At 34.9% G+C, this 24,404-nt stretch overlaps 1 protein-coding gene across 3 annotated transcripts in view; it reads left to right on the forward strand.

The window, feature by feature from the left end:
• Positions 1–24,404, forward strand: part of LOC110853228 — a 142,455-nt gene that overhangs the window by 117,079 nt on the left and 972 nt on the right. For all 3 annotated transcript variants that reach the window (XM_035854679.1, XM_022101480.2, XM_035854680.1), the window contains 4 exons: positions 7,867–8,119; positions 17,343–17,569; positions 19,040–19,393; positions 23,803–24,162. In XM_035854679.1, coding sequence (XP_035710572.1) covers positions 7,867–8,119; positions 17,343–17,569; positions 19,040–19,393; positions 23,803–24,162 — 1,194 coding nt within the window. The remainder of the gene's footprint in view (positions 1–7,866; positions 8,120–17,342; positions 17,570–19,039; positions 19,394–23,802; positions 24,163–24,404) is intronic.

The raw sequence follows: 24,404 nt of genomic DNA on the forward strand, positions 1-24,404 counted from the left end.
TTTCTCCACTTTTAAACACTTTGGTCGGAACAAAAGAGTGAAAGTAATCGTGCCCCAAAAGTGGCAAAGAAACGGAGAAAGATTGTCCGACGATGCGATCGTGGACATGGTAATCCCTCCACCCAGGGAAATATAGACCAATAGAGTACCCAAAGCCCCAGTCCCATGGGACATTCCAATAAAAAAACAAAGAAAATGAGAAGTAAAACTGAAGGTATGGTTCATACCGGTGCATATTTGTAACTTTATAAAAAGAACAATCAGGTTACAAATCTCTCGTAAACTTGCAAAAATCTTAGTCCGTGTAGATAATATTGGAACAAAATAGTCTCAAGTTTGAAATTGAAATCTATTGTATTTTAAATTTTGATCGAAAAATTAATTGCAATCTAAAACGGAGTTTTCCTAAAAATTTAATAACATACGTACGTATGTAAAAGAATTTTTTGCAATTTGCGAAAGTAACAATTGCAAGTATGCAAAATAATTAAAAGAGTTTATCGTCAAATATGAACAATCAGACCAAGAGGGAGTTTATTTGCAAATTTTTATAATTTGCATGAGATTAACGACTGTGATTATTTGTTGAGAGGCATCGAATACTGATATGACCATAGATTGGCTTCTCAATTTGTGATTTTAGTAAAACAAGGGCGAACCCTCCTCTGAATCACACGACAAGTTAAAGTGAGGCATGACATCTTGTGTTTAACTGATCAGTCCTTGGGCACACCCACCACTCGGATACTAGAACCTGTCATTCGACAGGCCTAACAACTAGTAATTAATAAAGACTCCCTGAACATCTGAAATTTCTAAGTTTCTATTGAACAAAATCCAATTTTCTTTAAACATAAAACTGACTTTATCCGATGCCCATAAATTCCAGAGTTTTCATACGTTTTTGAAAACACTAAATAATTTGATAGAAAATTTATCATCTTAACCATCTCGTCAGAATTGTTCATTTCATAATAATTTTTACTAATGGTGGCAAATTTAAATTCCCAATGAAATTATCTGAAACTGGCCTGCAAAATTTGAAATTCTCTCAAAATTCCGCTTAGTAAGGAATCTTTACCCAAATTATTTAGCGTGCCTCACTGTCCGTTTGTTTTACCCGTGGTGGATTTCCAGAAATAATATTACATTTATTTTTTTCTCTGAGAACTTGGCGTGTTCGCTCAACCGGTGAAAATCTGCGGCATTTGTTTGCCTTCCCTGGTTGCTTACTTACTTTTACTGATGGAAATTAAGACTTGGATTGGATGCGATTCGATTCGATGAGGTTTAGTCGGAACTCACGCTTCGTCTCCTTTTTTCCTTTATATTCCTCCACTTTCCTCCCGTCCATTCTTTCTTCCTTTTTCGGAGGAAAAGCGAAAACGTAATAAAATAATGTTATTATTGAAGATGCTTTAGCAGTGGGAATCGGGCAGGGTTCGTACACAAAATGAGAAAAGTTTTGGAAAAAATTTATGATTTGTGTGCGTACACCGCCAGAAAAAAAGATGTATAAAAAATTCAATGTAGTTGGTAGTTAAGATTTCTGATTTTTAAATTGTAGACAAATTTAGAAAAAATCTGCACATCTAAAATCTATAATTGTTTTAAATTTGTACAACATGAAAAGCTTTCGTAATTTATTTAGTAATGACTATTTTCATTAAAAAAAGTCAGAAATTTCTATGAATATGAAAGAGGAATTTTTCAAGAATTTTGAAAATTGATCATACATGTTACGTTCGGCTCTTTAAATTGTTGGAAAAATTTTCAGTAAATTTTTTCCAATGCCATTTCCAACTAAAAAATTGAAATGTCGAAATTCCTGCTAATTTTGCAAAAATTCTTTCTCGAACCTATCAAAAAATCACCCACCCTCCGAAAAACCAAACCTTTTTTATTACGCACACACATTTAACCCTTTTTTGCCCTATCCCCGAAAAGTATTTATTTGAGCTTACAGATTTTATTACTTTTTTTCCTCCTCCTTTTCCCGTCTGACGGACAAGCCGTGGTCGGTGGTGCCCGATGGACTCACTCATTCATGCGGAAATGGAGAAAATAAAAGGGAGGAAGGAATCCTGATGATTTTACGTAATAAAATCATCACGATAAAAATGGATAAGCCTGCAAGCGCCAAACTTTTGTCTCGCCGATAAGTCAAACTTGATAAGAATCTGCTCCCACCGGGATCACAGTTTGTGCAAACTTTGTGCGACAAAATTTGCACCTTTTTTTCCTACTCGGAGGCAAATATTTGTCGAATTTAGTTTCACTTAGATAACTTTTTTTATCTAGAGTGGGAAAAAAGGTGTTATCTGGTGTTATTTTGGTCTGAGGGAAGAAGGAACGGATCCATCCATCTCTTTATTCAGCTCAGGAATTGAATAAGGTTCGTTGAATCGGACGTAATGAACCGGCCGAGGAGAGAGACTTGATCCATATCTGGCCAGGCAGGCGGGCGGCGAGGGTGTGAAAGGGGACAGGGTTTCGGCCGGAATGAAAGTGAAAGTGGGCATGAAATGGGAGAAAGTTTAGTTAAAGATGGATTTCGAAATTTAGAATTAAATTTGACAAATTTTGGAGAAAATTTTGGAGAAGCTGAATTTGCTGCTGTACATAGTGTACAAAAAATTATCTGACGGTCCGAAGTACAGTTTCCAACTATTAGAATTTTGACGCGAGGCAATTTTTAGTGACGAAATCGTTTACGTCATGTAATCCACCACTATATGGTGTGTCCTCGGACGATTTTTGCATGTCCTGAACTCTTGTCCTGAAAATTTATGATCGATCTTCCAAGCCAGTTTTTGGAATTTTTTTCAAACTTGTTTTTCAATGTTAGTTCAGGGATGCAGAATCTCGTGGAACTGGTATGTCAAACGCATTGCTTTGAAGCTTAGGCCATAAATGTTCATGTCGGTTTGTGTCCGAGCTTTTTCCGAGCCATACCCGCTTCCCTAAGATGATTATCGACCGCTAGTCGAAAAAGCGAGTGGTAGCATTTGAAGCATTGGCTAGTGCTCCACCCTATTAATATTAAATTTCTTTCGAATTTGGAAAAAGTTTGTTTGTTTGCATAGTATCGAAGTACACTGGCCAGATGTAGCTACCCTAAAACTGTCCGACCATATTTTGACAAACAAAGGTGATGTCCAGATCGGTTGCGGTAAGGGAGCAGAGCCAACTACAACCCATCAATGGTTGTCAGTTTTTTTGAAGCTTTTTCTCGGGAACCTCGTTTCTCTTCACAATTTGGTACCTTGTATAGTGAAGATTCGCCACAGGATGACCATTCATTCCGGTCTTTTGCGTACGCAAAATATCTGCACCTTTTTTAACACTAGTCAAACAGCCATTTTGCTCGAGAAAGTCGTCTACATTTTAACGACGTTGAATGTTTTTGTCCGAAAATACTATGTTTTGGGGCTCATGAGATCTATGTAACTCCATTCACTTAGTTTTACATGATTCTGGATAATGGAAGGACAGATTTCCTACCAAAATCGTTAAAATCGATCTGTGAGATTTAGGACCACTACAGGCTTTGTTGTCGAACTACCAGGTTTTCGGTGCCTTATCTTTAAAATCGTATTTTCATTTATGACCGATGATGCGGTGGGTCATCTAAGACGAATTGGGTCTCGGGATGGCTTCCCGTTCCTCCACAACTTGACAATATGTCGGGGAACTCAAAAATTTTGAGGAATTTATGAAATACATCCTCCTTCATCCAAACGTGGGGTTATTTTTATAATTTATTCCAAATTTGAACATTAAGGTCTGGGGGACATTGTCAGAAAAAATTAGCCCCGAGAACATAACAACAAGAAAGTTTTAGCAAGTTTAGTGGCGGGTGGTACGATTTCTTGGGACCGTCAGATAATTTTTGTACACTATGTAGTTGATACCGGGGTCTTTCAATCTGTACGAGAAGTGTTAAAGGAATACATTTTTAGGAAAAATATGCTTTTGGAATTTTAGTCATGTAAAATTTACTTGAAATATATAAAAAGTTGCAATTACTCAAGTATCCTTTCATTTCAACAGTGGGCACGGAGTAAATTTGGATAAAGCACAAATTTCAGGCATTTAGTACAGCCATTAATATTTGCCCTAAAATATGTTTTATACTGGAAGATATTAAAATCCGTGGCTGTGGCAAACTCTAAATATTTCTCGTGTAAAGTTACTTTTGGGATTTTAATCAGGTCCAAATTTAGAAAGTAAATAATTTAAAGCAAATTGTTAAAAATTAGACATTACAAATACTAGTAACTGAAATATGATTAAAGTTGAAATTAAACTTGGACACGTTTATAAAACTACAAAAATTATTCTTTATGCACTCCGAATTTTGTAATGAAATCTTCATCACCACTAAATATATAATTTCTTATCCAAATTACGTTTTGGAATTTTAATCACACAAACTTCTAAAATTGTAGAATTTCATCGGTACAAGTTGCAGGAATATTCTGTCATTAATTGCGAATTAGTTTTTTGAATTTCATTCATATTTAGAATGAAATTTTTAAAAACTCACATTTCTAAACTAGAGCTTACAATTACTGTTGACCTCCGTCAAAACAAATTCGAATTGAAACCTTGTTCACCATAATGGACAAGCATCACCCAAATTACGTATTTCGACAATATATTCTAATAAAATTGCGGCATGTGACTTTGCGATTTTGTAAATTCATAATTTTAATATGTTCTCAAATTTCTTGAATATTTATTACTCAAGTTTTTTCCCGTCCAAGATTTTAGATAAATTCATTTTACAAATTACTGCTTTAAATAAATCTTAAAAATAAAATACTTTGTCACAAATAGATTTCAAAGTTAAACATTTTCTCGTATTTATATACAAAATGTGTAATCTTGTTAAAAGAATTCCGTCTCATTTTTCCCAAATGTGACGAAACCCTACCCGTTCTTCTCAATTTAATTGGGTTTACTTTTACTTTACTTTCTCCTCCTCGGAGAGAAAGAGAGACGATTTTCATCTCGCTTCCCTCACTTGAATCCCTCTTAAGGGGGCTGAACAGCAAGAATTCCACCGTAATTTTAGGCATGTGCCACGCGGGTTCTTTCATGTTTTCCGTCTATTTGGGTAGCGTAGCAAGCACAAATTAGCACATTCTAAAATTTCAAGATCAAAAGCGATTTCAAAATTGTAAATTTTAAATTTGTATGTTTTTACTAGTCAAATTTCTTGTCACTTAAATAATGTCGTTTAAAAATTTTCATGTCTCGGGCCATTCGGAGTTTAAAATAACTCGACTATCGAAGGGATATACAAATCGCGAATTAACGCAAGCTTCCATGACGCGCCGCCTACGTCATAACAGTGACGTCACAACCCTATATTTTTAATTAATTCTCAGCAACTAGGACGAATTTCGAAATTCTGGTCGACGATATTGTAGAGCATCCCGTGGTCGTTGTACTCGAGCAGAAATCAAACATTTTGGTAGCTTGAGAATAGCTGGATGCCACAAATAGTGCAAATTCCATAAGAACCCATGCTAATCATCAGGCAAAATTGGCTTATCCATATCGATCAATTTTTAATGCAAATTTTTAAGCAGCTAATTATCAACAATAGCGGTGTACAGAATTTCGAAATTCGATTTCCAAGTCTCGAAAAATTAGTTTGAAATTTATGAATATTGCTGTGTATTTATGTATGTAAAAGTATGGGAAATCTTGTGATAGTTGTGATGAGTCGAGTCCTTCCACCTGAAGGAAGTACTGGATCCGCGATTACATTACCCGAATGAGCCGAATTATCCTATTATTTTACACCACTTATTGTTATTTTGGCGTTCAAATTATTCAATTTTGTATAGTTTTTACGACGAAATAAAAAAAACTGATGGTAAATAATAAACTAAGTCGGCTCATTCGGCTAATATAATTCAAAGTCCAAACGGGGATGCAAATTTCGCGCAGTTTAAATTACTCAATGATTTTTTGAGACGACTACGTCATGGAGGCTAGCCTTAACACAGGCAAAACATGTCAAACTTCCACAAATTTACGCAAATCTGTCTCATCCCCCCTGCACGGATCCCTTATGTAACCCAACCTCACACCATGATCATTCATTTCACATGAACGCATTCTTGCCTCGGTTTTTTGAAGGAGTATTCTTTCTATTTTATTTGAATTTGATCAAGTGAAATAAAAAAAACGGGTGCGAATTTAAAAAAGCGAGACATGATTTGAATATATCTTCCTCGCGACGGGAATCTCTCCAGACCAGAATAAATTTAAGTTATTGGATTATCTATGTAGCAACAATTTTAGGGAGAAGAAGAAAAAGATAGGTTTTTAGAATTAAGGTTTTTTGCAAATAATTGCACATTTTGGCACAAATTCATATACAACTTGGCGTAAACAAAGATTTTGAATTGCATTTTATTATGACAGAAGAATGTTTATTGGGAAAAATGTGTGTAATAAATTTGTGTAACTTTGTAACTTTACAAAGTTTAGAAATTTACAAGGGATGAGACGTCTAAGGATTTTAGAATTAAGGCTTTTCCAAATAAGTTAAACGTTTTTTAGCACAAATGTATATATATATTGCGTAAATAATTTGGCAAACAAAAACTTTGAAACGCATTTTATTACAAGAGAAGAGTGTTTATTGGGGAAAATGTGTGTAATAAATTTTTTAAACTTTGTAACTCTGAAAAGTTTAAAAATTTGCATGTATTGTACCACCGCATCGATTTTGCATTAATCGTATCCATTAAAGCGTGTCACATTATATTTCAATTTTTGAATGTGTAAATCTTTCCGCATTAAATTGGGAAACTCATCAAGTCCAGAAACTTTGTAAAATTGTGAAAGTAATAAAATGACAATGGGTTCCTCTAAAAACAATTTATTACCAAGTTTGACAACCGTGAAAGTGCTGTTGTGTCGGATTATTTACTTTTACTTTCTCTACCAGAAAGTTTTCGGCATTCTTAAATACTTCCGTTTTCCGCTCGAGGAGGATGTGACTTTGGAAACTTTAGGAAATTTTACGCGTCCATGTCGTGTCATTCAAGGCGTCGCTTCAATTTCGGACTTGTCACTTGTTCACTCTAAATAATTCGTTTATTCTACATTTAAGTTTTTCCATTAATTATGAAAAATTACTAAAATATTTTTCCTAGTTTGGTAATTTAATTTGAAAGAGACACGTTTTTTGTTGACTGGAAAGAATGACAGTGAATTTTGTATTTATTTTCATGATGGCTATAAAAACTCATCAAGGTTATGCATAGATTCGAAATTATTTTTGGCAACAAATTTGAATTTTGAGTAAATTCCATTACAAGCACGTGGGTTTTCTTGCCATACAAGAATTCCTACCGAATTATTTAATGTGCACGCGTTGGTAGCCCGAGTGAGTGAAAAGGTCACGTTTTGTCACTACAAAACTTTCACTCAAAAGAAAACTTACTGTTAACAGGAGAATGTTAAGTCTAAATAATTTCCCTTTTGAATTTACCCGTCGAAAATCCTCTCTCATCTGTTTTGACGTTACGACCAAAATATATTGTTTTAGTTATACAATTAATTAGCCATTGAAGTTTACGCCTTTTAATATGGAAGGTACAAAATCGAGCGAGAGCATTATTTGTATATCTTGTAAAAAAATTTACAAAATTTATTAATAAAGAACAAATTTAAACTATTATATTTTAAAAAATTGTCAATTAAAAACTAAACATATTTAAAAATCAAAATAATAACTTCATCAAACAAGACAAAATGAAAGATTGCCTCTTATTAAAATATCTTACGACTAATATTTTTCTGCATAAAAATTAAAATCTTAAATTTCTTTAATTGCAGAAGGGATCCGCTGAAGAGTTACGACGCCGCCCGACATCGACAAGTCTTCCCGTGGCAAATCGCAACTCTGGGAGTTCCACGTCCAGCGGGGAAATCGGTGGGGGCGGCTCGTCCGGCTCCAGGAACTCGTTTTTAGGCCGGATTAGCAACAAGGATGGAGGTGGATGGCGACGAAGGGGGTCCAAACACTCGACCAGTGGGGGCGATTCGAACAACAGGGATAGTTTCAATGTCGATGGGGTCGGGGGTCAAGGTGAGCGTCATTTATCTATGTTACACATATATGTAAAACTAAGCAGTATTTTCTTATGTAATGCTCCTCCAATTAGCTTTTTTCTAACTTTCTAACATGTCAACGTATCAGGAATTGTAGTTACATACCTGCAACTTATTTCCTTACGATAATTTTCTGAATGTTTTTGTAAATTGGTTTGGAAAGTTGGGCACATCGGCATTTACTCATAAGCACATAAATTTTTGAGCAGTTTTGACAACAAAACTAATTTTCATACGTGCATGTTCATTTCGGTCATAAATATAATGAATAGGTATAAAACGAAGATTTTAGCGTGTCGTCTATCAAGATAAGATGACCCCTGATAAGACAATTACTGCTAAAACTATATCAATAAAATGAATCCACTCTACCAAACGGCATCATTTTATCCAATCAATTTTTACACTCCAAATAATGCGACAATTCACTCGGATCTTTGTAACCTTTGCAAAGTTTCAACAAACGTTTCACAATATTGCAAAGATTACGAAGACAAGTTAGGTTACAAATGTATTGATAGGTCGTCTTTATTATTTTGTAAACCAATTTTAAGCAGATTACACATTCCCTAAATATCCAAATATTGCGTCAAAATTGATAAGTAAGACTCCAAAAACAAATATTTGTGTTTAGTTAGTACCCTATAAGATTACTATTACAGATTAATTATCTAATAATGGTCATTTTCACACAGTTTACGAAAATGTCCAGCCCAGTATTACCTCCTGGTATCAAATCGTTCCCAGATTATTTCGTGTGTCAAATAAGACTTCTTACGTCTGCTTAAATGGTGTCATTACGTATTCGCCCAGATTCGCATTGCAATTGAGCAGTCCTTTGTCATCCTCATCTCGAGAGAGTCAAGGAGCCAAGTTACTGAACGAGGTCGGCCAAATGGCAGGCCACCATATTAAGAAAAGGGTCGAGCATAACAAGCGTTATTAATTTGGGTAGATTGCATCCCACGAAAATTCTCACTTTTTCAACCTTCTTAACAATCTAATTTCTCTCCAGGCAAGAAAATTTACCTCATCGAGCACAAATATTTCCTCTTCTTTTTGCAAGATTTCCCTTAAATTTCGTAAAAACCACACCCTTTATGCCCACCACCTCGCAGTAAAGTCCTCAACTTAACTGTAACCACTAAAGTGACTCTCTTAGCAGTAAGAGAAGTCGACATTGTGACGAAAGTAATGAGAGGTGACATTAGCATAATTTATGAGGACGACCTTTATCTACTACTCCCTTCATTAAGTCTGCTCCTTTGATCTCCCCCATTACTCAGACAGTCGACTTTCACTTCCACTTTCTCCCAGAAGCCGGTGTCACCTTTAATTTAAGACCTCAGTCGGACTGGCATGGAATGAAATAAAGTAAAGAAAAAATGAATAAATGAAGTCATGTAGTTCTTTCTATTTTTTTTTATTATTTTGGGGAAAATTCCCAGAAATTTTTTACCACGGCGGTATTAATTTTTTTTATCAAATACTTATGAAGGGGTTTCTTTAAGTTAAGAATGATGCTTTTCACCGCAGCGATACTGTGTAAATTGTGCAATGGTGTGATTAAAAAATGTCTCTGTGTGTAAACTCTCTCGTGTTGGTAATAAATTGTTACCGAGAGGAAACAAAAATTTTACGCAATTTAAATTCTATTATGCATAGGTATGTATGTATCCTGGTACATAATTCACTTAATTTTTCTGATAATAAACAAAGTTGGAAAATTCTCAAAAACCATACTTTACAAAATGATTACCAAATCAGACAATTTTGTTATTTTTGTGACTCTTAAAAGTCGAAATGGTTTAATTTAAAAAATGACATATAAAAATTTAAATAAGGTAAGCTGATGTCCATTCCATATCATAAGTTTAGAACATTTCTTAAATCAATTTCGAAATAATTCGAATTAAAAAAAAACCATTTCCTATACAAAATTATATATTTCCACATTTTTAAGAGTGTGCATATATATTTCCAAATGAAGACCCAACTCCAGTTTGACCCCAAAAAAGATTAGATTTCATTTCCCAACACAATCTGTAAGAAGATCATGAAGTGGAGATTGCATCTGAGGACATGCATGTCTGTCTCTCGTTAAATAGTGACAGTTGTGTCCCGCAATAAAATAACAATTGCTCACTAGAGTATTAAAAGTGAGATGTGATGAGGGACCAAGTACTTACAAAATTTAGTTAGTTGGTGGCATCCAGTCGTTAAATTCGGGGGAGTTATTTGGGCTGATTTTATTTTATGGCTAAATTGACAGCATGCAGCACAACCACGCTAAATAATTTGGGATACGAAATCTAATTACGTATCGATGTTGGAGAGAATCTGGTACCAATTTGGGGCTAAATTTTTAAAGATTTATAACTAATTTCGGCTTTGTGATGATTCAGAAAAAAAAATCAAATTTCAATAAGAAAACTTATTTTAATAGTGACTACAATTGTATCATGCGAGTTTGGCAATTATTTCCATAATTTTGAAACATCCTACCCATTTCCAAATCCTTTTGCGTTAATGCCTGATTATAAATTTCTAATGGAAAAAGGTCCGCGTTAAATGGGAAATAATGAATAATAATTTCCGTTGAATTTTGGGTTTATCATTTGTGAAATGAAAAGTTCGATTTTTTTACTTGATCCGATTTTTTCTTTATATTCTATGGATTTGTTTTTAATATTTCGCGAAATTGGAAAGCAGAATGAGACAAAATTGTCGACAGTTGACATGCAAGTACGTTTATCTACTATAAAAATTAAAGAATTTCTCAAGGAATAAGCAAATTAGCACAAATCTACATAACCGATCACACACTTAACAAATTTCAATTTCAGTAAAATGTTTTATTATCAGATATTGAAGATTTTGAATATTTTAAATGCCAATAATTAATTTTGGTAGTAAAGTTGAAAATATCGACAAATAGATCCCTTTTCTCTTGCGTATTGGTAGGGCACTTTTCTAAAAAAAATAAATAATTCTGAGCCAAGGACAGAATCCCACCGAGAAAGAAAAATGATACAATTTTGACAGGATCAAATAATGTCATGATTCTTCTTCCTCTTTTCCATCAAAAGACAAAAGACGGCGAAAACGAGGAACGAAAGCTCCGAGAGCAGACCCCCACCGTCAGCTTTCTCTCCGCTGCTTTCTCTTTGACTATTACTCACTCAGTCAGTCAGACTTTACACCAGGGCCGAAAGAAAACAAGGTTTCTAAAACTTGGGGCTAAATAAAGTAAGAAAATCATAAAAAAGGTGTGATTTAAAGTTGTGAAGAAAATAAATAACGTCATCAAAAAATACAGCAGTGCAGTCACATCAAAATTTAATCCATTCTCAGCTAAAAATATGTGGAAGACACTACTTCAAAAGTCACCAGTCTACTAAAAATGCGATGGTGTGAAGTGCAACACTCAGATTTTATTGAAATTTTAGAATTATATAGTTAAAGTCAATATCTAACTAACGCTTCTTGAGGCAATTTGTGCAATGGTCAGAATTTATCAAAAAATATGAGGGCAACATTGAAAAATGGGCTACTTTTTCCAAACAAACTCAAGATTGCTTTCCCCGCCTGGTAAAAATCGCCAATTTTTCAACTTTGACTTTGGAAATTTTGATAAAGTCTGATCATCGCACAAATTGCCTCAAGAAGCGTTAATTGTACAAATATTTACTTGAACTTCATAATTCCAAAATTTCAACAAAATACGAGTGTTACACTTTACACCATCGCATTGTAAGAACCAAACGAAAACTGGTTTTGAACTCGACAACTGTTGCACGACGATTTCATACCAAAATTTAAAATCAAAACAAGTAAAAACCTTTAAAAAACCAGACTTAACTGGTTTTCAGTAGTATCGCAACATTAGAACCCTACACACACACACCAATCCGGGAGTAGGAAAAAATGCGTACTTTCACCACTTTCACCACCCTCCCCAACATACGTGAAGCCAGACAAAGAAATAAATTCAGTCCGGTTACAAAGAACTGCTAAAAGTTTTATGGCCTGGTCCATCCGACCACATTTTTATTCTTTTTTATTATTCGCCATTCTACTCATCACCACGAACGAACACCACTAACCGACGACCAGGTTCTTCATTCCCAACTATTTTATTTCATTTTATGAGACCACAAAAAACTCCTGTCTTTAAGGAAAAGTAGGCTTCTTGACACTCTAAATAATACGGTAGTTGGTCAAATGGTTGGTAAAAGTGTTACCGGAATGTTCCCAATTTGGCGGAAATTTCAAATTTGTTACCGCTTCGTTGACCAACAGGATTGTGTAGATGCACATTAAACAGCGTTGTAAATTTTACCACCAACTTGGTAAACTTGGTTACCACCACACTGAAATTGTTGTACGGTAACAAACTACTACCACATTATTTAGAGTGTGCTTGCATGCTTTCCCCCCTTTTTACTGCGCCCACCTCCACTTCATTACCTGTAGGATCCTCAAACTTAATAAATTCAATTTAAATACGAGGCCCGAATTTCTATAAAAATGAAAGTAGTGAAAGTCGTGAAAGTGAAACTAGACAAACTTTTACTTTAAATATAATACGGCATTCGAGCAAGCGGAGAAAGCTGGACGCACGTATTTTCACCTTATCGATGGGAAATCCTCTCTCGTAATTACGCCTCCTTTATCTTCCCCAGACCAGGCAGGTTACCAGAAGGACCAGGGTTTCGAAAAGTATACAAACTTAAAACTATCTTGTTAGTAGCAAAATTATCCCCCACATGAAGTCAAGCTTACTCGAATTTTGTATCGAACTTTTAATAGATGGTAGTAAATTTGAGTTTCGCGGAAATTATTGTTATCGTTCGGTAACAAAACGTTACCATCGAGGTAGAGCCTACTACACTGAAAATTTTGTTACCAAATTATTTGTAGTAAGCGTAACCCTTTCTTTGGAATTTCAACTGTCCCAAAGTCAAATAAGAAATATTTCAGACGTCAGATATTTTTCAGATATTTTTCAGATATTTTTGTATAACTAAAAGTCCAAAAACTTAATTAGAAATAATTAAAGTAATTATTAACAATAAGATGCCCAACAGTCAGTCTGGTTCAAGTGCCGGGGGATTGGAACTTAGTACCTGGAAAACGTCACCCAAAAGTTCCGATTCCCTGGACTTTTTACTTATGCAAGTTACAGGGAAACGGAACCCACTTGTCGCAGGATTTAGCGGGCCTCGATTCCCCGGTACCCTATTAGACAAAAGTTACGATTCCCCGGAACCCAAGATTTTTCTTCCATTTTTCATAAATTGGATATATTTCCGAAAAAAAAATTTATTGTCTCAAATTAACCTCCCACCAATGAAGAACATTGGATAAAAAAATTAGAATTTTTTAAAGTGGCGTTTTTCCTAAAATCACAAATATCTGACAAATTTGAGGAGCGGCAAGCTTAAAAAGGTCCGGGGAATCGTCACCTAACAATGATTTGTATATGAAAATCATTGTTAGGTGACGATTCCCCGGACCTTTTTAAGCTTGCCGCTCCTCAAATTTGTCAGATATTTGTGATTTTAGGAAAAACGCCACTTTAAAAAATTCTAATTTTTTTATCCAATGTTCTTCATTGGTGGGAGGTTAATTTGAGACAATAAATTTTTTTTTCGGAAATATATCCAATTTATGAAAAATGGAAGAAAAATCTTGGGTTCCGGGGAATCGTAACTTTTGTCTAATAGGGTACCGGGGAATCGAGGCCCGCTAAATCCTGCGACAAGTGGGTTCCGTTTCCCTGTAACTTGCATAAGTAAAAAGTTCCCGGGAATCGGAACTTTTGGGTGACGTTTCCCAGGTACTAACTATGGAGGCGCAAACCATGTTCAGCGCAGATAATTTTTTGACCTTATTAGTTTGAAAGAGCAAGTCTTTACAAACAACATTTGGCTCGGCACTTGGGCAGATGCGCAAATTTCAGCACGTTATGGGCGCCGCAAGTTCGCAAAAACGCACGATTTTTCGGGCAATGCCCAGCGCGAGCTCAACTTCGTGCGTTTTTGCGAAGTTGCGGCGCCCATAACGTGCTGAAATTTGCGCATCTGCCTAAGTGCCGAGCCAAATGTTGTTTGTAAAGACTTGCTCTTTCAAACTAATAAGGTCAAAAAATTATCTGCGCTGAACATGGTTTGCGCCTCCATTGTAAGTTCCAATCCCCCGGCACTTGAACCAGACTGACAGTGTCTTTCCGTGTATGAATAAAATTTGATGAGGGGCATATTCTCAAATTTTGCTAAAATATCATAATCCAAAACTGCACAAAATTTGCATATAACAAAAATTGTGAACCTCTTTTTCACTCAAATATGTAATTCGTATATTTTCTTCAATTTTTTTCTTCATTATGGGAATTTATTTGTTTGTCTATCGTATTATTTTATGAATTTCGCCCTTTCTCACGATTTTAAAATCGTCCGTAATCATACTTTGTAAATAATGGTAGGAAGAAACCCTACGTTTAAAAACTGACCAGGAATATCGGGGCGCTTTGTGTCTCGAGTAATCAGACGGGTCTTGTTCTCCTGCAAACTTTCTGCCTGGTGAAAGTTATCAACAATGGATCAGTGAGTAGTGGTGGCTGTGACGTGGGGCGGAGAAAGTCCACCAAGTCGACCCCAGATTGAGATGGGAGAAAGTTTTGTTCGCCAGGAAATGACGGCGGGATCAGAATCATCTCGGACGACCATGGATGGATCTCGGATGGACCACAAAGTTTCCCACCCAGCGTCATCATCATCATCATCGTAGCATCCCACAAAAGTTTCACCAAGTAGGGAATCCATCTTTAAGGGTTGTACGGGAAGAGTGTCATTTATTTAGTTTGAGGGCTAATAAACCTTTAAATTAGGCTTGCATGCATTAAAGTCTAAACTGGAAACAAAATTGTTTCTGACTGTAATCACTAGGGACGATTTGTCACCGAATGATAACAGTACTTTCAGCAAAATTCAAATTTTTAATCATACTGGTAACAATTACTTGCCGCAGTGTGATTGTAGTCACGCTGAAATTATTGTTACAGATTTCAAATTAAAATTTGTGTTAAAATTTGGTAAATTCGGTAAATTTGGTAAATTATGGTACAAAATTTATTAAAATTTGTCGCAACATTACTGCCGCTATCTTAAATCTACAATAATTTATTTTGTAAAAAAACCTATAAGATCCTCTTAAATGGCCATTAACGCAGCATCAACTACACCACAACCTTTCTGTAAGACCCCCTAAAACGTTAACGTAACATGTTCCCACAGAAAAAGACCACGCACGGCTGGGCGACCCACCACCTTTCACTCACATCACGGGGGAAACTTTTTGGTCAAGTTTTCAGAAAACATCACGTACAACTTTGACGGTGAAAGCGAGAGGGGAGAAAGTCAGCCAGCTTTTTGGATTTGTTAGCTATTCGGATGGATGGACGGTTCGAACTGAAAGCTGCATTTTTCTTATGTATGTCATGCATAATGTGGTCTGAAAAACAGAAATTTTATGAGATTTGGTAACTATTCAGACTAAGAAAGTCATCTACAAACAAACTTACAAATATAAAAGTCGGAATTGCATAATATGTATGATTTCAAGGTTGAATTCGATTTCATAAAATAAATTGCATGCATTTAATTACGCAAGATGCAAAATACAAAAGATTGTAAAATATGACGGATTTGCAAAATTAAAGTTTAAAGTGTAACCTTCATGAAGTACAAATTTTGTGTTTTGAGTTTTCTAGATTACGAAAATTTCAAAATTGTGAATTTAAATTTTATTTGCCGGATTAAACATATCTAAACAATAATTAAAATTTCCCTTAATTTACAAAAAATTGCAAATATCAGGAGTACACTAAAGTTTCAAAAATATGAACAAAATTTTATGTGACTAATTAAAATCTAAAATATCTAAACAATAATAATTATTGGTCTAAATTTACAAATCGGCGTGAAACTAATCCCAAGTCATTATCGACCTAATTTTCCCAGAAAGTGTCCCATTTTCTCAAACTACATACTAGACCCGCACTATTTTCCTCCCCCTCATAAATTAATTATCACCAATAAAACAATACTTCTAATGGAAAATTGTCGTTATGTGGGAATGTCACCGAAATAAATGACATGTGCCCCCGTTCCATTTCATCCGAAATATTAATCTTGCCTTGCCCCTCCGATGGGAATAAAGTGTCACAAATGTCATTACTTAATTGGTCCATTAGCTTTAATCACGTCACGTCATGGTACTACGATATCATCATCGTCACATCATCCCAGTGCAGATGGGGACGCGATAGGTTATTTTATTTTATTGCTTTTTCTCCCTCCTTGTCAATAAAACCCATCAAAACAAACTTTCCCACTTAACCAATAACCACAGATGGACTGGAAAGATGTAGACAATGGGAGGAGAAAGTTGGATAATCGGGGTCCTGCAGGGTGGATGGGGTCCCGATTTAAATCAAAGTTCGCGGGGCAAATATCAAGAATCACGTGGTGATGATGGTGATAAAGTTGGGGGACACATTCTTACTGAACGGACCCCGATGAGAGTAACCTTACACTTCTGACATGAGACATTAAACACGTTTGCCATTATCATTATTCTCGTACTTCCGCATTTCATTAAAGTTTTGAAGGCAATTTAGATCTTAAGATTTGGAAAGGTATAAAATTTTCTAAAATTTGGGGGAATGTTGCAGCCTTGAATTTTTGCGATTTTCATGTCCTAAGATTTGCATAGTTAATATTAAATTTGTAGGTTAAATCTTCGATATATTTTTTTACAGATTAAGTTTTGGACTATTAATCATAAATATATAAATTTTACTCGAAGAATTAAAATACAGAAAAAGCATTTCATTTCATTTGGTAGTAAAAAAATGAGATCGACTTTTATTGATTGTAAATAAATAATGTCAGCGAAAGAAATTGCTCTATACCAGAATAAATAGTTAGTTGTATGAGTGTAAATAAGTATGCAATTAATGAGCTCAACCCAGTTAGTTTCATAAATTTCTCAAAAATTCCTATAAATTTAGGAAGATTGTGAGGCAAAATAATTTACAAACAGGCCATGTTTCAAAATTTAAAAAAATTGAAAATGTTTACCAAATTTTAAAAACTACATCTTAATAAAGCCTTATTGTCTTTCTCTTTTTGCAGATGACGGAGACGAGGGTGATGGATGCGTTTCATTTTCCTTAATTGGGGCCGGAAATGGTGCCGATTGTGACCATCAAGTCACGGGTGGTTCGTCGGAGGAGGAATTTACCTCGTTTGGCAGCACAGGACCCTTGTCGTCCTCTTATGACGGACCCTTCGACGGGGTCGCGGTCGCATTGGTGGATTCGCAGCCGAGTCCATACGATCGACACGCCCTGAGATACAAGGTAAAAATTGACTCAAATATTTAGATCACATTCTTTGTGACATGTGATTTCTTAGATATCATTTGGATAAATTAAATATAAGGTACAAATCGGAACTCAAATTTTTTTAGTTTTTATGCTCGATTGCAAAAAATTGTCTTTTCATTTTTATTTGTATGACTAAAATTCCAAAAGTAAAAAAAAATTGAAATAAAATAAGTCTTTATTACTACGCCAGATAAATTTGATCCCAAACTGTAATATACAAATAATATGAATGTTTGCATTGACTAAATGCAGTCAGATTTAAGTTACAAATGTTGTAAAACTGCTTTCTTGGAAATGATTATAAGGGGCTAAATCAAACTGAGAAATTCAATAATTAAAAAAAATACTGCATAAAATGCTAGTAATTTTTTTTAGATAGTCAAGTTTACAAAAAAAAAACATACGTTTCTCTCCAACTTTTACGAGATGGCCATAAAATAAATCTTCATCCCCCTCAATTTAGCTATTACGCGTCTGAAAATCGGGATAAATGGGCATTTCCAATTTATCCCCTAATTTTAAGGAGGCTGCTTACTTGGCTACTTTCTCCCTTGCTTTCCTCCCGTTTTCTAACTCTCGGCTTTTTTATCGGGAGCTAGACCTTATCCGACCGTCATCTTTGTCTGTGTAAAAGCAGGGAAGTAAAATTTAACCGATTCACTTGGAAATTGAAACTCGCATTTAATTGAATTTAGAAATTTGAAACTTTTTGCGTTTCAAAGGACCAAGTTCGAAACAGATTTACGAATGTGAAGTTAATTTCTGTGGAGAAATTTTCTGTTTTTTTTAATTAAGAACCACAAGATGAAAATGTATGGGTCGGGCTGCACGAACTTCACACTACAGATTTTTTGTCCGTTTTTTACTACGTGCTGCAACCAGTGAACTAACTGCTCAATCAATTTTCATTTCATTGCTTTCCTTGACCATGTCCGTTGCAAAGGGGGGATTAAAAATTCTGACTGTTTAGAAAATAAAGAAAATTCAGTAGAATCTTAATAATTCGGGGCACATGGTGATTCTATGCACTTTCGCAAATAGTTTTGCACGGCAGACTGCTAACTAAGGATAAGTAAGCATAAGTAATCTCAAATTCCCTGCAGGTATTCACAGCAATGACTGCAATTCAGTAATCAGAGCAAAAAACTATAAAATTAATTTCAAAATGAATAGATTTTTTGATAGAGATTTTCCTTCGTGCTTTTTAAAAGTTTTTTTTAGCTAATCTACACAGAAAAATTAAAAAAAACATGTCTTGATAATGAATGACAGATACTTAGCATTCGAAATATTGACAAATAAAGTAAATCAGTTCTTCCGTTTTCCACTAAAACTCTGTGTCATCCAATTATTTATTTAAAAAAACAATTGAATTTCTTAAAAATTCTAAAAAATCTAAACGCTTTTCGACAAATCTAACTATAAAAATATTCAAATTTACAGAAGGGCGATATGGTTCAAATCATCTCCAAAAAGGCGACTGGACTCTGGATTGGCAAAGTTGGCGAGCAAGTCGGTCACTTCAAATTTATAAATGTTCGCATCCTCCCCGATGGCACGGATCCCTTTGATCCTGACGACGCCTACGGTCAAGGCCACCACCACTTCTCCTTGTCCGACCTGAACCCGGAGGAGAGACAAAATATGGCGGATGTCATCAGCGGAGAAAACGAAGTCGAAAACAAGTCTGACCTCGACACTGGCACGCCGATCAAGGGGGCGAAATCGAGGGGAAAAGCGGTCAGGAAAGGAAGACCGAAAGGTGTGGGCGATCTCCTACACAGGATTGGACTAGATGTAAGTTGCTACTTTACAATTTTGAAAATTTCCTGGAAATTTTATTATGTTACAAAGTTTGTGAAAATCTCAACTCGGAAATCATCTTTACGAAATTTGTAATTCATCCGTCGCCAACACCGACACCTTTTTTACTTTATATTAAGCATATTAATACATTACTCTCATAATTGGCTTAAAACTTGGTCAAAAATAATAATGCAATTTTGTTATGAAAATGTTAGGAACTCTGAGAAAATGTTATTCAGTTTATCCATGTTTTGTATATCTTTTAAAATTAATTAACATTTCCGAAATTGATTTTGCAAAAATTACAAAATGTTACTTGTTGACAATGCAATTTTCTTCGTTCAACTTGGAAAAATATGACAAGTTTTAAAAACGTCAGGTACACAATTTGTGTCTAGGAATTTCAAGAATTTCAGGAATTTTAGGAATACGTGTCCTATTTCTATTTCACAATGTAAATTGATTTTACTATACTTTCATGCATTTTTATTTTTCAGTTAGTTTAATCTAAAAGACGATGATGAATGTTTTTCCCGAAATAATCTCGACTTTTCTTAAAGCAGACTTGGAATTGATCCCTCTTCTTTTTTGACACTTAACTTATTTAAACGATTTAACCCTTCTTCTTCCTTTTTTAGTTGATAGTCAGTCATCCACACGAAATAAATTGGCGATGTGATCTCTTCCGCTTCCCGACCTTTGCAAAGTTCCCCCTTTTCCATCGGTTAACACCTCGTTAATCATTTTCATTTTATTGAAAGGGAACAATATTTAAGGAGGAAGAAACGAGGGTGAATTTTCCACTTGGGAAGAATCACATACATCAATCCTATAAAAATCTGGTTCTTTTCAAAATAAGATAAAATATAAATTTACTCGGAAAGAAATTGGGAGAAAGTTTGTATAAAAAAAGTGTGGGTAGAATTTTGAGTTTAAAATCACTGGAAATTTATAAAATTTCAGAAATTTCAGAATCAATTCAAAACACTAAATGTTATAACAGTAGTCACCATAAATTTGTGAAAAATGCAATCTTTTAAAATCACATGTAAGGTGAAACTGGTTGATAATTCATGGCTATGTTCACAACGCAGTAAACTTTGCAAATTTTATAAGATTAAGAAGGAAAATCAGGTTATAAATGTACCTATTGCCACAGTTTACTGGATTACAAATACTTACAAATTTAATGCTTTCGTAAATATGTCAAGTTTATTTCATAATTTTAATTCAAAGCAGAGCTCAGAACCGCCGTGTAATATTAATGCCAATTATTACATTTACACAATTAAGTTTTATGATGAATGTTTGTTCAGATGATGAAATTTGAACGGTTTGGTGACATTTTTCAAACTATTTACAAGATCGAGTCGCATAATCGCCTACTCCTAAGTTTATTTTCGAATATTGCATAAAATAACTAATCCCAAGTATTTGTCACGCAAACATTCAAATTGAAACAATTGAACAAAATTGCAAATCTTCTCAAATTTATGTTTACGACACCATCAAAGTTAAATAAAGTTCAAACTTGTGGAATTCAAGTTTCTCCTGGAAATTCTTAAATTTTTAAACTGCACAAAAAAGTATTCAAACTTTTAAATTAGATTCTTGACAAAACTTACGAATAAATGTTTCGTTTCATAAATTTCAACCAAATGACCAACCAAATACAAATTATTAAACTTTTCCCAAACCAAATTTTTTCAGGGAAAAAGAAGTTGTAAAAAAATTTGAAACTTTTTTTTACCAAATTTGATTTCAAAATGTACCCATTTTCCTGTTTAAGGTCCACTCAAACGTGTAAAAGTTGTTAAAAGGGGACACTTTCTTTCCATTGTATTTATGTCTTTATGCGACAACAAAAGCACGCACAATTCGGTGTTCGGGGCCGTTCAAGTGGTAGTAGATTGTCCTCAAGCATGGGATTTATGCTCGACTGACTGACTGAAATGGTACCGTAATCTTAGAACGGCCCGACAGTCCCCCTCGTAGTTTTCTTATCCAGCCCTCCCCATCCATTTTTCATTCTCGAGTGCATTCAAAAAAATTCACAAAGTCAGCACCGCAAAAAAGGAAATAAAATAGAAAGTCAGTTATTTTAGAATTTACAAACGAGCCGTGCATGCATAAAGTAGTATTTTCTTTGTAAATCTGTCTCTTTAGCAAGGTCAAGCTATACGTGAAAGGTTTCATGGTTAGTAAAACATGAATTATTTACGTATCAAATTGTGAATCACATTGTTTCTGTACGTACCTCCCTCGCAAAGTCAGGGTGACAAGGAAAAGTCAAGTCAAAATTTATTGTGAAACGGATAAAAAATAAATACAACTTTCATACATATGACGAGTCTCATCGAATACAGAATGTCAGCATCCGGTTGAGAAAGGATGAGTTCTTGGGCCGTTCGGAGAGAATGTGGGCTCGAGTAGAAATAGATTTCGGAGAGCAAATATCAAAAATTAAGTGACATCGATGCACTATGAAAATGTGCATAATTTGGCAAAAAACTGGTATTTTATTATTACCTCCACTAAAGTTTGGAAATAGTTTTTCACCCGACAAGATTTCAATTTGTCACCGATTGGTATCAAATTCTAGTACAATGATGTATTAAGTGGAGACCGTACAAGTTGCATAAAATCATTTTTGCACGGCCCCTCAAGGAGAAAGTATGAGCAAAAAGAGCATGTCCCTTCCACGTCCACCATTTATTTCCCCAGGGGCAAAATGAGTCAAAAGTGATCTTTCTCGGTTTGTAGAGCAAGTTGTCCGTACAAGAAATCGAATTTATTACCAGAGTTATTGGATACAGCGGAGTGAGACGGTACACAAAGCGTGTGATGGATTTTTGGCGAATTTCTGATGACCCAAAAGTCCCATGAAAGCCTTGACCACGTGCTTTACGTAGCGTCCCAAATGAAATTCGGTCCGACCGAGAAGGTTTTTGAAATTAGCAAAAAACTGGTCAACTTCTCTCTCACACTTTATTTGAAATCGAGATTTATGGGTTTATTGAATTTTTGACAGACGGATATCAAATTATTGCTGTGGGACTCGAACGAGTGTAAATATGTCAGCGGTAGTGTAACGTACATAATCACCAAGTACTCATCCCAGATAAGATCACGTGTTGAAGATAAGGTCCATAAAAGCGATAAGTCATTCACCCATCTTTTTCTCTCTGGAGAAAGTTATCGAGTTGGGCAATATCTCAGGGGGACGTGCAAAAATGATCGCTTTTACATGTCGCCTCAGCTTGACCTAGTAACACATCGAGAGATCCAAAATTTGCTAAATTGAGTCTTCCAAGTCCTTTATGCAAGGCCCCTTTAAAACAAAAAAAGGACTGGTCCAGAAAGAGCAAAGATCACGAGATATTTCCATTCTGACCACGTAGAGAGGACGAAAACTTTCCCAATTTCGTTCACATCGACACCTTCTCACACAAAAAAAAACTTGCGGAAAAAATGTTATCATGAATTTCTTAAGTATGCTTTATAAGACATGCTTAAAAATTATTGTAGAAAGTATACTTTCAACAAGAATTTCTGAAATTATAATTATTATGAACTGCGATAAGTTCCATTTGTCACCTAATTTTTCTATTATGATTCAGTATATTTGCAAATTACTTATTTTTGGAGTTTAAATCATACGAGGAGAAAGTTGGTGACCAATATTTTTTTAAAGTAGCATTTTCATTCAGTATCAATTTCCAATTGTAAGTTACAATTTGAAGCTTTTCGACTGATTTATAAAACCAGTGAGAGTCGGCTATCCAATTGAAGGAAGGATGCCTCGTTATTTTTAGAAGTTTGACTACTTTCACTTTCACGACTTTTACTACTTCCATTTTTATAGAAATTCGTATTTAAATTCAATTTCTTAAGTTTGAGGTGCAAAGGTGTAAAATAAGGTGAAATCGAAAGAAGTAAAAAGAGGAAAAAGTTAGTCAAAGAGTTTTCTACGGTCGCGTAAAATGAGACATAATAGTTGAAATAAGAAACTTATCTGCACTCGTTTTAGTATCGAGGGAAAAAGTTTTTGCAAAAAATACTTGCATGCAAAAAATTTCAGAATTATCAAGTAAGGTCGAAATTACGATGAAATTCAAATTACTCAGGTTTGTATCACGCAGAGGAATTTACGCTCTAGTTTTACAAATATCAATACAATCTTCATTCACCTACATTAAATCTGCATTTCTGCTTTAATTTTGTATAAAAGTTTCATCCGGCAACAAAATCCAACAACGAACTTGAACGAACTAATTCAAATGCAAATATTTTTTAAAATTTAGTTTGACAAAAAAATTCGTGACATTTCATTTATTTTCACATTTCATGTTAGCACATTACTGCACAAATAAATTTGACCCGTGACTTATTTCTTCCAGGAACACATCTCTCTCTTCATCCTCCACGGTTTCGAAACGCTCGACCTCTTCAAAGAACTCGAGGAGGAAGACTTGGACCGTTTGGGCATCCAGCTGGACACCCATCGGGGCAAAATCCTCACCGCAGTGCAGCTTTTACGCGAATACGATACCGATTCCTCCTCCGGAGTCACTGGCGTCCCGCCGGGGTCAACACCACCCCCAACGTATTATGCAATCCAACCACAACCAGACGTCACGGAGGACGAAATTCGACCCCCGGCGCAAACACTGTATCAATACCAGTACTATCAACAGAGTACGACGCCCGGAAATAAAAGTCTGGCCGGAAGTGAGGACAGGAATGATGATGATGATGAGGTATGGTCAAAAAAGTTGAGATAAAAGTTGACGCGAATAATCAAGCAAAATTTCACGCGTTTCCAATTTTTTATGAAAATTTTTAAACATAACTTTGCAAAAATTTACTCGATCTCAAACATCGGAGTGAATTGTCTCAATATGAAAACTTATAAATCAAGTATTTAATTTACCGATATCAATTTTTACCAAAATTTCAAGACAAACTGCTAATTTTAATATATAGAATTTACAAAAAAAAT

The sequence above is a fragment of the Folsomia candida genome, unplaced genomic scaffold (genome assembly GCF_002217175.1).
Source record: "Folsomia candida strain VU population unplaced genomic scaffold, ASM221717v1 Fcan01_Sc008, whole genome shotgun sequence".
In the NCBI taxonomy this organism is placed as follows: Eukaryota; Metazoa; Arthropoda; class Collembola; order Entomobryomorpha; family Isotomidae; genus Folsomia; species Folsomia candida.